Source organism: Oncorhynchus keta, chromosome 33 (assembly GCF_023373465.1).
Source record: "Oncorhynchus keta strain PuntledgeMale-10-30-2019 chromosome 33, Oket_V2, whole genome shotgun sequence".
In the NCBI taxonomy this organism is placed as follows: Eukaryota; Metazoa; Chordata; class Actinopteri; order Salmoniformes; family Salmonidae; genus Oncorhynchus; species Oncorhynchus keta.
In genome coordinates, this window is record NC_068453.1 from 3,529,971 (window position 1) to 3,544,119 (window position 14,149).

Here is a 14,149-nt window from a genome sequence, read left to right on the forward strand (position 1 = left end):
CCTCCACACAAAACAACACACACACACATTGATATATACACATACTGGGAGCAGAGGCCCTCCACACAAAACAACACACACACACATTGATATATACACATACTAGGAGCAGAGGCCCTCCACACAAAACAACACACACACACATTGATATATACACATACTGGGAGCAGAGGCCCTCCACACAAAACAACACACACACACATTGATATATACACATACTGGGAGCAGTGGCCCTCCACACAAAACAACACACACACACATTGATGACACATACTGGGAGCAGAGGCCCTCCACACAAAACAACACACACACACATTGATATATACCTAGGAGCAGTGGCCCTCCACACAAAACAACACACACACACATTGGTATACACATCCTACACAAAACAAAACACACACACACATTGATATATACACATACTGGGAGCAGAGGCCCTCCACACAAAACAACACACACACACATTGATGTATACACATACAAGGAGCAGAGGCCCTCCACTCAAAACAACACAAACACACACACACACACACACACATTGATTTATACACATCCTAGGAGCAGTGGCCCTCCACACAAAACAACACACACACACATTGATTTATACACATACTAGGAGCAGAGGCCCACCATACAAAACAACACACACACACACATTGATTTATACATATCCTAGGAGCAGTGGCCCTCCACACAAAACAACACACACACACATTGATGTATACACATACAAGGAGCAGAGGCCCTCCACACAAAACAACACACATAAACACACATTGATATATACACATACAAGGAGCAGAGACCCTCCACACAAAACAACACACATAAACACACATTGATATATACACATACTAGGAGCAGAGGCCCTCCACACAAAACAACACACACACACACATTGATTTATACAAATACTGGGAGCAGAGGCCCTCCACACAAAACAACACACACACACATTGATGTATACACATACAAGGAGCAGAGGCCCTCCACACAAAACAACACACATAAACACACATTGATGTATACACATACAAGGAGCAGTGGCCCTCCACACAAAACAACACACACACACATTGATGTATACACATACAAGGAGCAGAGGCCCTCCACACAAAACAACACAAACACACACACACACACACACACATTGATTTATACAAATACTGGGAGCAGAGGCCCTCCACACAAAACAACACACACACACATTGTTGTATACACATACAAGGAGCAGAGGCCCTCCACACAAAACAACACACATAAACACACATTGATGTATACACATACAAGGAGCAGAGGCCCTCCACACAAAACAACACACACACACACATTGATTTATACACATACTAGGAGCAGAGGCCCTCCACACAAAACAACACACACACACATTGATTCATACACATACTTGGAGCAGAGGCCCTCCACACAAAACAACACACACACACACACACACATTGATTTACACACATACTGGGAGCAGAGACCCTCGACGCAAAACAACACACACACACACACACACACACACACACACACACACACACACACACACACACACACACACACACACACACACACACACACACACACACATTGATTTATACACATAATAGGAGCAGAGGCCCTCCAAACACACACACACACACACACACAAACACACATACACACACACACACACACACACACACACACACACACACACACACACACACACACACACACACACACACACACACACACACACACACACACACACACACACGCACACACACGCACACACACACACACACACACACACACGGAGAGAGAGAGGCCTGGGCAATGTGCTGACGTCAGTAAGCTCTACCCTTCATGTTCATTATTTGCTGAGGAGTGAAGTGAATGGGATGCCGTAGCCTCTGTTAGATATTTAGCATTGTACAGCCCTACCAGTCTCTCTCAACGCTGTTTTTTTCTGTCTCTGCCTGTTTGCTTTAGCAGCACAATGAAACACATAGAGAGTTAGAATAGGCTTTAGCATGCAACCATAGCACTGCCCTTTCTGCTCTCCCATTGCACCAGACAGAGCATGCCTGCCCTGCCTACGTATGGACGGGCAATACTGTAACGTACATGGAAATAATGGCAACGCCACAATTCATGTTCATTTAGATTCCTTGTAAAAAAAAAAAAAAATTAAAAAGGAAAAGGAGCTGAAATGAAAAATTGCTCTGCCTCAGGCTTACTAGAAACTATTTCAAGACAGTCCGTCGTCGCGTATAGCACATCAGTGAATTTACTTAGAAGGACAGACAAGTGTACACACACAAGCATGTAGACAAGAACAAAACACATCTAGGAAGAATCTTGCCATACTGAACAACTAGTGCTTTTTGAGGTCGATTCGGTTTTGGTTCCATACATTTTTTTTAATGCACGTTTGAATTGTTAACATTAAAATGCACTATGCATTCTGTGGGTTGAGTGCTGTAACAACACTGAATTAAACAATTAATACTATCGCTTATTAACCAGAAGTTATTCACTGTTCACATTTCCTTACCTTTTGTATCATTTGATGACTTCATCATTTACTTTCAAGTCATCATCTCATCTCTAAAGAGCTGCTGCCTACAACTGAAATGGTGAAGGCCTATCATTAGGTACATACTTAACTGTACTGTACACTATTTTACAACACAAACCAAAGAACAAGGCTTGTGTAAGCAGCAAGCAACATAATTGACAACGCTCTTCCGAATGTCATCGAAAACATTGCTGCAGAGGAGGACAGCTCTGTATCCATGGCTCGAAAGCTTCTTCTTTTACATCACTTTCTCCTTTTTACACGACCCCCACAGCTGACTTTTCATGTAATCATGGTCCATTCACATGGTCCGTTCATGCTGCCAATCAGAAATAACCAGCCAATACCACAACAGTGCCAGTCTTTGCCAATGCATAGATCTGACTCTGGCATCAGTGTGACGCAACAGACACCGGGATTTGTCGGACCAGGCAATGTTTTTCAACTCCTCAATTGTCCAGTTTTGGTGATGGCGTGCCCACTGTAGCCGCTTCTTCTTGTTTTTAGCTGATAGGAGTGGGACCCGGTGTGGTCATCTGCTGCAATAGCCCATCCTTGACAAGGACAAACATGTTGTGTGTTCCGAGATGCCTTTCTGCCAACCACTGTTGTACTGCTCTGTTATTTGCCCATTTGTGGCCCACGTCTAAGCTTGCACAATTCTTTCCTCTCTCATTAGCGATCTGTTATCGCACAGAGGACTGAGGACTGGATGTTTTTTGTTTGTCACACCATTCTCTGTAAACCTTAGACAATGTCGTGCGTGAAAAGCCCAGGAAGCCAGGCGTTTCTGAGAGACTGGCCCCTGCGCACCTGGCACATGAGTTCATACCACGCTCAAATTCACTTAGATCACTCGTTTTGCCCATTCCAACGTTCAATCGAACAGTAACTGAATGCCTCGATGCCTGTCTGCCTGCTTTATATAGCAAGCTAAGGCCACGTGACAGTCTGTAGGAGCTAATCATTTTCATGAACTGGGTGGTGTACCTAATAAACTAGCCACTTGAGTGGATATAAGACAATATATGATGGGTATGATGCAAAAATACTTGTTTAATATTGTAAATGTGTTGGTAACCGGTTTATAATATCAATAAGGTATCAATATAGCTAAGGGCTTTATCCAGGCATGACGTAAATCAAAGCCATGTGCCTAAGTACAGCTCTTAGCCATGGCCAATATATAACACCCCCTTTGGGTCTTATTACTTCATTATATCCTATACAGTAGGTGTGTTTGTGTCACCGTATGTACGGTGTCTATATTGGTGTCTGTGTGTCTCTGTATATCTGTGCTCCTGTGTGAACACTAGGTGTCTCTCTGTGAGCAAATGTGTGTGTGTGTGCGTATGTGTATGTCCATACAAAATTTACCCATGCTACGTGTACACGGGCCAATGTAAAGACGTGCATTCATTATTTGTCTGTGTGTGTGTGTGTGTGTGTGTGTGTGTGTGTGTGTGTGTGTGTGTGTGTGTGTGTGTGTGTGTGTGTGTGTGTGTGTGTGTGTGTGTGTGTGTGTGTGTGTGTGTGTGCGTGTGTGTGTGTGTGTGTGTGTGTGTGTGTGTGTGTGTGTGTGTGTGTGTGTGTGTGTGTGTGCTGTGTGTGTGTGTGTGTGTGTATCAGGAAGGCTCAGGCCCAGTAACAATGGATCCCAAAGCAAAGTGCTGACAGTGAAGTAGGTGTGGCCGACCCCCTAGCCCCGAAGGTGTGTATATATACCCACACACACACCTCCCTGGCAGAGCGCTTAGTGGATCCCTGCGAAACACACAGCTTACGTTTTAGGTAGGTCTGCTGGCAGATAGCTTCATGTTTATCTAATAGATTTAATTTACTCTTATGTTTGGATAGATCTGATCTGATGGGCCTTGGCACATAGCTTTAAGTTTATCAAATAGTGATGAACCACAAAGTTATTTGATTGGAGATTCTCCATTGAGCATGTTTTTTTAAAGGCGTAAGGCTTGATCTGGGTCCCGGAAACCGGCCCATAGATTTCTATTTGTCTGTGTGATAGAGCTTCGCAGGGCTTTTAGAACAGGGGACTATAAAATAATGTTTCCCAAATGATGAGTCTGGAACCAGTGGTGACTGGGAGTTGTTAGACTGTTAGTAGCAGGATACGTTTTTGTTTTATCTTGTTTGGAGGATTAGAATACTATTATTTGAAAGGCTTCAGTTTAGGTGGAATGGTATAGAACAATCTGAGAACCATTGAGGCTATGATGACCGGGAGCTTCAGTGCAGTGGTATGACTGGTCATCATGCATAGATCACTCTGTTTGTTTAAAAGAGCTTACCAGGGCTTTGGTAGAGCAGCAGATTAACAGGGAGAGCCTGGTGTATAGAGCTGGTCAGGCGTCCTGCACACGTCTGTCTGAGGCTTTGCCTAAAGGTTCATTGAACTGTGTTATTCTGTAGCTACTGGTCAGGGGACCAAAGGCTATGGGCCATTCACTGGGAGCTTCAAGGCAGGGTGGGATTTCTTGGTGTAGGCATAAAACATGTTTTGGTCAAGAATTAACTTAATTATTTATATGTTCAGTTAATATCTCCCTCTGTATCCCTCTCTCCTATCTCTCTCCATTTCAGCACTGAGACAGAAGGACATAATGGCTCTGACCAACCCAATGAACCCTGTGAACCCCATGCCCATGGGCCCATGGAAGATCACAGTGTACGACCAGGAGTACTTCCAGGGAAAGCGTATGGAGTTCACTGCCTGCTGCCAGAACATAATGGAGTGTGGCATGGAGAACATCCGCTCCCTGAAGGTCGAGTGTGGAGCGTAAGTAGTCCCAAAACTTTTCCCAAAACATGGAAGACTTAGGGGAGGTTTTCCAGTAGGCTAACATGAGCCAATGTCAGCCATTATTGCACTGGGCACTGACTCATCTTTCTCTCGCTCCTTAGTCATCTCTTCTGTCATTTATCTCTTTCTTTCTCTCTCCCTACCTTCCTTTCTTTCTCCCTACATCCCCCTCTCTGTCATTACATCTCTCTCCATCACTATTTCCCTCTTTCCATTTCCCCTTTCTCTCCCTCCAACATTCCTTCCCTGTATCCCTCCTTTTGCCTCCCTCTAGCTGGGTTGGGTATGAGCACTCCAGTTTCTGTGGCCAGCAGTTTGTCCTGGAGAAGGGAGACTACCCCCGTTTTGAGGCCTACAGCGGCAGCAACTCCTATCGCATCGAGAGGATGATCTCGTTCAGACCCATCTGCTCCGCTGTGAGCCCTTAAATGCATCCAATATGGCACCCTATTCCCTGTATACTGCACTACTTTTGACCAGGGCCCTTAGGGCTCTGGTCAAAAGTAGTAGCCTATATAGGGAACCTTACAGCATACAATGCTATCCCATCCCACATTATCATGGATCATCACATTATTATTATTATTATCTATTATTATCTATTATTATCTACAATGCATCAAATCACATTGCATTACCTTTACTATAACAACTCAAGACAACATAACATTCTATGACATTATCATGCAAAGGTTACCAGATTACTTACATTGCATAATATTGTATAACCTTATGATACATTCAATTATCGATAACAATACATTAAATACTATAATAATGTAAACTGCTGCTTAATATGTCTCTCTCTCCATCCCTTCTCTCTCTCTCTCTCTCTCTCTCTCTCTCTCTCTCTCTCTCTCTCTCTCTCTCTCTCTCTCTCTCTCTCTCTCTCTCTCTCTCTCTCTCTCTCTCTCTCTCTCTCTCCTCCCTCTCTCTCTCTCTCTCTCTCTCTCTCTCTCTCAGAGCCACAAGGAGTCCCGTATGACCATCTATGAAAAGGAGAACATGATTGGTCGCCAGTTTGAGATGTGTGATGACTACCCCTCCCTGCAGGCCATGGGCTGGTTCAACAACGAGGTTGGATCCATGCAAATCCAGAGTGGAGCGTAAGTACTAATGCCATGACAGGGACACTGCCACTTCACGCTAAATATACTACCACTGCTACTTCTGCTATTACTACAAGTGCACAATTGCAGCTGAACCATCTACTCACTCAGCTTTAACTACAACTGAAATACTACTACTACTCTACTACTCCTTGTACTACTACTACTAGTACACTACTGACACAGACCAATCTCTACTGCTAATAATGACTGTTACTTCTACTACTACTACTACTACTACTACTACTACTACTACTGCTACTAGTACACTACTCACTACTGACACAGACCAATCTCTACTGCTAATAATAACTGTTACTTCCACTACTACTACTACTACTACTAGTAGTAGTAGTAGTACACTACTGACACAGACCAATCTCTACTGCTAATAATGACTGTTACTTCTACTACTACCACTACTATTAGTAGTACACTACTGACACAGACCAATCTCTACTACCAGTAATGACTGTTACTTCTACTACACTACAACAACTACAACACTACTACTACAACACTACTACTACAACACTACTACAACTACTACAGCTCTATTACTAATACTACTACACTACTACTACTACTACTACTACTACTACACTAATACTACTACTACTTCTACACTAATACTACTAAAACACCACAAGCTCTTTTTTTACTACTACACTACTACTACTACTACTTCAACTACAACACTACTACTACTGACTACACTACTATTACTACTACTACACTAATACCAATAGTATGGCTACTACTACTGCACTACTACTAGTACTGCTACTACTACTACTACTACTACTACTACCGAATACACTCCTATTACTACTACTACACTAATACCATTACTACCACAACTACTACTGCACTACTACTACACTAATACCAACACTACTACAACTACTGCACTACTACTACTACTACTACACTAATACCAATACTACCACTACTACTACTACTACTATTACTACTACTACACTAATACCACTACTGCACTACTACTACTACTACTACCACTTCTGCACTACTACTAATACAACACTAATACCAATACTACTAATATTAATACAACACTAATACCAATACTACCACTACCACTACTACTACACTAATACCGATATTACTACCACTACTACTACTACTACTACTACTACTACTACACTAATACCAATACCACTACTACTTCTACTGCACTACTACAGCTGGCCAACCTTTATCATTTCAAACCTGAAGCTGCCATTCCAATAATACACTACAATGTAATCATTTTCATACGTTTATTGTCTGCAATACTCTGTCCTATTGCCTAAGTTGATTCTCATCCTAATTCCCATGGCACACTCTGACTTACCTCACAGCAACAGTGTATCTGATAGACCTGTTCTCTTCTCTCCCTCTAGCTTCGTGTGCTACCAGTTCCCCGGCTACCGTGGCCACCAGTACATCATGGAGTGTGACTGCCACGGAGGAGAGTACAAGTGTTACCGTGAGTTTGGCTCCCACGCCCAGACCCCTCAGATCCAGTCTATCAGGAGGATTCAGCACTGAGCAGGAAACACCTTCTTCATCCCTCCTCCTCTTCTTCTACTTCCTACTCCTCCTCCCTCTCTTCTCTCCCCTCTCCTACTACTCCGCCTTCTACTCCGCCTCCTCTCCCTCGCCCATCCCGGTTCCGCTGGTCCAGCTAGTCCAGGCAGGATTGCGGGCCGGGCCTCAGGTGCTTACCGGCGACGTCAAATGTTCACGGTGCTTATTTTTTTAAAACCATCATGAAAAACAAAGGAAGAACGAATTGAAAGACAGGGAATGACAGAGATGAGAGAAAGAGTAATGAATCCTCAACACCTCCCAGAGGCTGGACGCCAAACTTTTTGCTCCTCTTCGTCCACGACATCATCATTATCATCAGCTTCTTCTTCATCATCATCATCATCATCACCACTATTGCCTGTCACTGTAGTTGTGATGGTAAACATTGTATGAGACGGATGAATAAAGAGAACAAGCAAAAGAAAGAGAGAATAACAAGACAATGACTGGCTTGTAGTTGTGTAACTGTGTTTGTTTGTCCCGCACTTCCCACCCACACACACAGCGACATGGGGGAAAGAGGGTGGATACAGATGAGGCTTGACATGGGAATATAGTACCCTTATAGACCATACGGCCAAGCACTTATTAATTCACCTGCTTTAGGGTAACTGGGGGGGGTAACTGCGCAGGTGCAAGTGAGAAAGGACTCCCTTGCCGGGTAGGAAACCCTGTTCTCTTGGGTTGGGGAACCATTGCATCGAGGACACCGTGTGGAGTGGCGGAGAGCCAAACTCTGCTGTTTCGGTATAGCATGCAGTTATAGCTGAGAGTATCGCTGTTCGGACAGTGCCCGAAGAAATGTGTGTGTGCATTTACGTACGGACAGAGTATTGAGCACTTACTGTAGGGCTGAAGAGTACCGCTATATGTAACATAGCTTGGCTTATGCTGAAGATGTGTGAGTGCAGGTTTCGGGTCAGTAGAAGCTGCTGAGGGGAGGGTTGGTCATAATAATGGCATCACGTATTTGATACCATTCCACTAATTCAGCTCCAGCCATGATCAATTTGGGTGCCACCAACCTCCTGTGGATTGGGCAGGTTACTTTCTAAATGTAATCCGTTACAGTTATTATTTACCTGTCCAAAATTGTAATCAGTATCATTACATTTGAATGACCCAAACTCAGTAATGTAATCTAATTACTTTCAGATTACTTTCACCCTTAAGCGGCATTAGAAGACAAAAAGGAATATTACCAATTGAATGACATCTATTTCAATATAAATCAGAGTTTATATGGCAATAAATGGATGTTGCATTTTACTTCAAGGGTTATGTAGGCTTCTAACCCTTTGCTTTCTACTTCAATACAGGTAATACAATGATTAGGCTATATATTTACATTAAAAACAAATGTCTTTCAGATTTACAGTCATTCCAAAATAATTAAATACCCCTTGGTAGTCATGATTTGGTGTCAAAACTGGGGGGCCAAAATGCAATGTCGGAATATTGGGGAGACATGCCTGTCCATGTGACACATGGACAGACAGTGACAAATCAAATATCACCTGCATCTAGCTAACCTAGGGTGTAATCATTCGTCCAACAGATGTAAACAAAAGCTTTTTTTGGACAAATTCACTCCAGAGAACATGTTTCCAGTGCTCCAGAGTCCAATGGCAGCGACCTTTACACCACTCCAGATGACGTTTGGCATTGTGCATGGTGCCCTTAGGCTTGTGTGCGGCTGCTTGGCCATGGAAACTCGTTTCAAGAAGCTCCCGACTAATAGTTATTGTGCTGACATTGCTTCCAGAGGCAGTCTGGAACTCGGTAGTGAGTATTGCAACCAAGGACAAATGATTTTTGAAGCTACGCGCTTCAACACTCGGCAGTCCCATTCTATGAGCTTCTGTGGCCTACCACTTTGCGGCTGAGCTTTTGTTGCCCCTAGACGTTTCCATTTCACAATAACAGCACTCATATTTGACCGGGGCAGCTCTAGCAGGACAGCAATTTGATGAACTGACTTGTCGGGAAGGTGGCCTCCTATGATGATGCCACATTGAAAGTCACTGAGCACTTCAGTAAAGGCCATTCTACTGCCAATGTTTGTCTATGGAGATTGCATGGCCGTGTGCTCGATTTTATACACCTGTCAGCAACGGGTGTGGCTGAAATAGCCAAATCTAATAATTTGAAGGGGTGTCCACATACAGTACCAGTCACAACACAACTGATTGGCTTAAACACATTAAGAAGGAAAGAAATTCCACAAATTATCTTTTAACAAGGCACACCTTGAAATGCATTCCAGGTGACTACCTCATGAATCTGGTTGAGAGAATGCCAAGAGTGTTCTAAGCTGTCATCAAGACAAAGGGTGGCTACTTTGATTAGTCTCAAATATAAAATACATTTTGATTTGTTTAACACTTTTTTTGGTTACTACATGATTCAATATGTGCTGTTTCATAGTTTTGATGTCTTCGCCATTAGAAAATAGTAAATATAAAGAAAAACCCTGCAATGAGTAGGTGTGTCCAAACTTTTGACTGGTGCTGTGCTTTTGTATATATAGTGTACCTACACTCTTTCTCTCCCTTTCCCATGAGCTATGGGCCATGGTCTCTTTGTCTGTCTCTTTCTCTGTTTGATCACGCTTCGAATAAGGCCTTGTAAATGCTTTGCAACTTAAGCTGTATGCCTTGTATATGAATCCATTCATTTTAAAATGCAATTAAATACACTTGTATTTGGAATTCCATTCTCAGACATGTTTTGATTGCCTATTACTGTAACTCAGCTATAGTGTTCTTGCAAATTGCTAAATCATCTTTATAGAGACAGAAATATTTTTATGGAATAATTACTTAGTCATTATGAGTCGTATGTGAGGTATTTACAATACCGTATACATTGAGTATACAAAACATTAAGAACACCTGCTCTTTCCATGACATAGGAATAACCATCAAAACTCCAGGTGTAAACTATGATCTCTTATTGATGTCACTTGTTAAATCCACTTCAATGAAGGGGAGGAGACAGGTTAAAGAATTATTTGTAAGCCTTGAGACAATTTAGACATGGATTGGGTATGTGTACCATTCAAAGGGTGAAAGGGCAAGACAAAAAAAACATGCCCCGACAAATTAAGTCTGTTCTGGGGGAAAAAGAGGGGACCATTCAATATTAGGAAGGTGTTCCTAATGTTTGGTACACTCAGTATATACTGTACATGTCAAATATTACTGCCCATTACACAAATAAATGTATGCATATTTCGGTTAGGAAAGTCATTAAAAAAACATGCTTCAAGGAAATGTATATCAAAAGAACAGAATAGCATGTTTTGAGTTGTAGTTATCTGTGCAATACCAATGAAATGAACTTGTTCCTATAACAGAAGTCACAGGCCCTGCCCTACCACAGTCAACACACATTATTTTACAGTAAGAATATAATGGAATATCCCAAATGGTTATTGCTGATTGTCACCAGTAGCCTACTCACATGAGGAATGTACGGAGCCATGGTTATTCTAGGAAAACATTACATTTTGAAACAGAGACCATTCACACAATTTGTACAGTGGTTTGGCAAAAATGGGTTCATTCGAAATCTTGGAATCAGCACTTCTTCTGGATCCATGGACTTCCGATGGACATTGTCTCTGATCGCGGTCTTCAGTTCTCGTCCTGGTTCTGGAAGGAGTTCTGCGCCCTCATTGGGTCTTCGGCCTGCCTGTCCTCTGGTTTTCACCCCAAGTCCAATGGCCAGTCTGAGCAAACTAATCAGGACATGGAGATGGCTCTTCGTTGCCTAATCTCCGCCAACCCCACCACCTGGAGCCAGCAACTCATATGGGTGGAATACACATGCATACCCTTCCCTGTTCGGCCACTGGTCTCTCGCCTTTTGAGTGTTACATGGGATTTCATCCGCCGCTCTTCCTTGAGGAAGAGGTCAGCGTACCTTCGGCCCAGATGTTCATCCGCTGCAGTCGCCGTACCTGGAAGATCAAACCTCTGTCTCAAAGCCCTTTGTCTCCTGTTTCTACACCTCCCGGTTCTGACCATTCTGCTTGCCCTGAACCTGAGCCTGCCTGCTGTTCTGTCCCTGTTTGATGCTGTCTTGGATTTACTGACCTCAGCCTGCCCTGACCCTGAGCCCGCCTGCCGTTCTGTCCCTTACTGACGCTGTCTTGGATTACCAACCTCTGCCTGCCCTGGACCTGTGGTTTGACTGTCCCCTGTTTTGTGATAAAGATCTGAGATTTGCACTGTCTGCCTTCCATGTCTGCATCTGGGTCTCATCCTGAGTCGTGTTAGAAGACCATTTTAAATAGCTTCCACCGTATTACTGTGGTTCTCATTCAAACCCATGTTAATTCATGTGAATGTGAATGGTTATCATTCAAAAAGTATTAATAGTATGACAAATCTGAATGCAAACGTTTGGTCCGGTTGAACATCTGAAAGTTGGTTTGGCTTTGATAGTTTAAACGGTGTAGGAGGAGAAAAAAGCCCACATTTTAAAAAATGCCACCATGTAAGTCTATTGTCACACCTTGATCTGTTTCACCTGTCTGGTGCTTCTCTCCACCCCCCTCCAGGTGTCGCTCATCTTCCCCATTATCCCCAGTGTATTTATACCTGTGTTCTCTGTTGTTTTGTTTCGTAAAGACTACCAGCAGTTTGTCCCATGCGCCTGTCTTTCTCTAGTTCCTGTTTTCTAGTTTCCCTGGTCACACCACCCTGGATTAGTGACCTCTGCCTGCCCTGACTCTGAGTCTGCCTGCCTTTCTGTACCTTTCAGACTCTGCTCTGGATTACTGACCTCTGCCTGCCCTCGACCTGTCATTTGCCTGCACCCCTGTTTTTGTTACTTCGAACTGTCTGCATCTGGGTCTTCTCTTGAGCCTTGACATTAATGGCACCTCTATTACCATTGCAATGCATTGGTAGCCCATTTAAATATTATTGTAGTACAAGATGTATAGATGCTTTCTCAAGAAACTTCATTTGGGGCAGTCTGCACATTTTGAAGTTGGTTTCATGTTAATAGCTTATGTCGTTTAAGCGCTATAGCGAGCGGAGTCAGTCAAATAATAATAACTAGAAAAGTACATTTCGTGAAGAAAATGTGATGTTCATCCTAGCTTGTGAAGGACTGATGGATAGGACAGCCTGAACATGTGAAAGTTGGTTTGGTGTGTCTAGTTTAGGTTCAAGAGTTACTGTTGAATGGTTGTTTTATTCAAATGTATGCAATTGTATAAACTTATCGTTGAAAGAAGAACTAATCGTTTGAAAGAATTTGAAGTTAGGATAGGCTGATAATGTGAACATGTGTTTGGTGCATTTTTAAAATGTGCAGCTTTGTCACACAACACCAAGCCACAGATGCCTCATGTTTTGAGGTCGTGTTCAATATGCATGTTGACTGCAGTAATGTCCGAGTGAGCTGTTGCCAGAGAATGTAATGTTAATTTCTCTCCCATAAGCTGTCTCCAATGTTAGAGAAATTGGCGGTACGTCCAAGCGGCCTCACAACCACAGACCATATGTAACCACGCCAGCCCAGGACCTCCACATCCGGTTTCTCCACATGCGGGAGTGGAAAAGTTACCGTTGGTGAGTTATTTTATGCAAATGTTTTTAAGAATTGGAGGTTAGACTATGCTGAAAATGTGACAGTTGGTTCAGTGTCTCTAGCTTGACCAATTCAAGAGTTATTTTTTATGCAAATGTGTGCACATTTGCGGAGATAATCTATCCACTTGACAGGTGTGGCATAACAACCCTCGGATGAATCCTCTCTCCTGGATGAAGCAATTGATCAATCACTATCCCCATCTTCACCTACAGAAATTGTTGTGTTCGAGACAATCTAAAGGGAGACCGATTCAAGACCAGGTGTGGCTGAAATAGCCAAATTCACTCATTTGAAGCGGTGTTCACAACATTTCTAGACAAATATCAACTTAATTCTTATCAAAATATCATTAGATGTGAATAATGTTATCTGAAATAAAAAAAATACCAAAACAGACTTATATTAAGCAAAATTAGACTTAATGTGCATTTTCTGTTAAACAGATATATATAT

General features: G+C 42.7%; 1 protein-coding gene across 1 annotated transcript; it reads left to right on the top strand.

Moving 5' to 3' along the window:
• The first annotated feature begins 4,301 nt into the window (after window positions 1–4,301).
• LOC118365862 (beta-crystallin A1-like) lies at window positions 4,302–8,532 on the top strand. Its single transcript, XM_035748167.2, has 5 exons — window positions 4,302–4,357; window positions 5,165–5,360; window positions 5,659–5,800; window positions 6,348–6,490; window positions 7,897–8,532. Exons 2-5 carry the CDS (start codon window positions 5,185–5,187, stop codon window positions 8,042–8,044), a joined length of 609 nt encoding a protein of 202 aa, XP_035604060.1. The 5' UTR covers window positions 4,302–4,357; window positions 5,165–5,184; the 3' UTR covers window positions 8,045–8,532.
• Window positions 8,533–14,149: the final 5,617 nt, after the last annotated feature.

Excerpts from the sequence above, each read along its gene's own strand:
- LOC118365862 (XM_035748167.2), top strand. The coding sequence starts at position 5,185 with ATGGCTCTGACCAACCCAATGAACCCTGTGAACCCCATGCCCATGGGC. Across the intron at positions 5,361-5,658 it reads CTGAAGGTCGAGTGTGGAGC|CTGGGTTGGGTATGAGCACT; the intron begins GTAAGTAGTCCC and ends GCCTCCCTCTAG. Across the intron at positions 5,801-6,347 it reads TCAGACCCATCTGCTCCGCT|AGCCACAAGGAGTCCCGTAT; the intron begins GTGAGCCCTTAA and ends TCTCTCTCTCAG.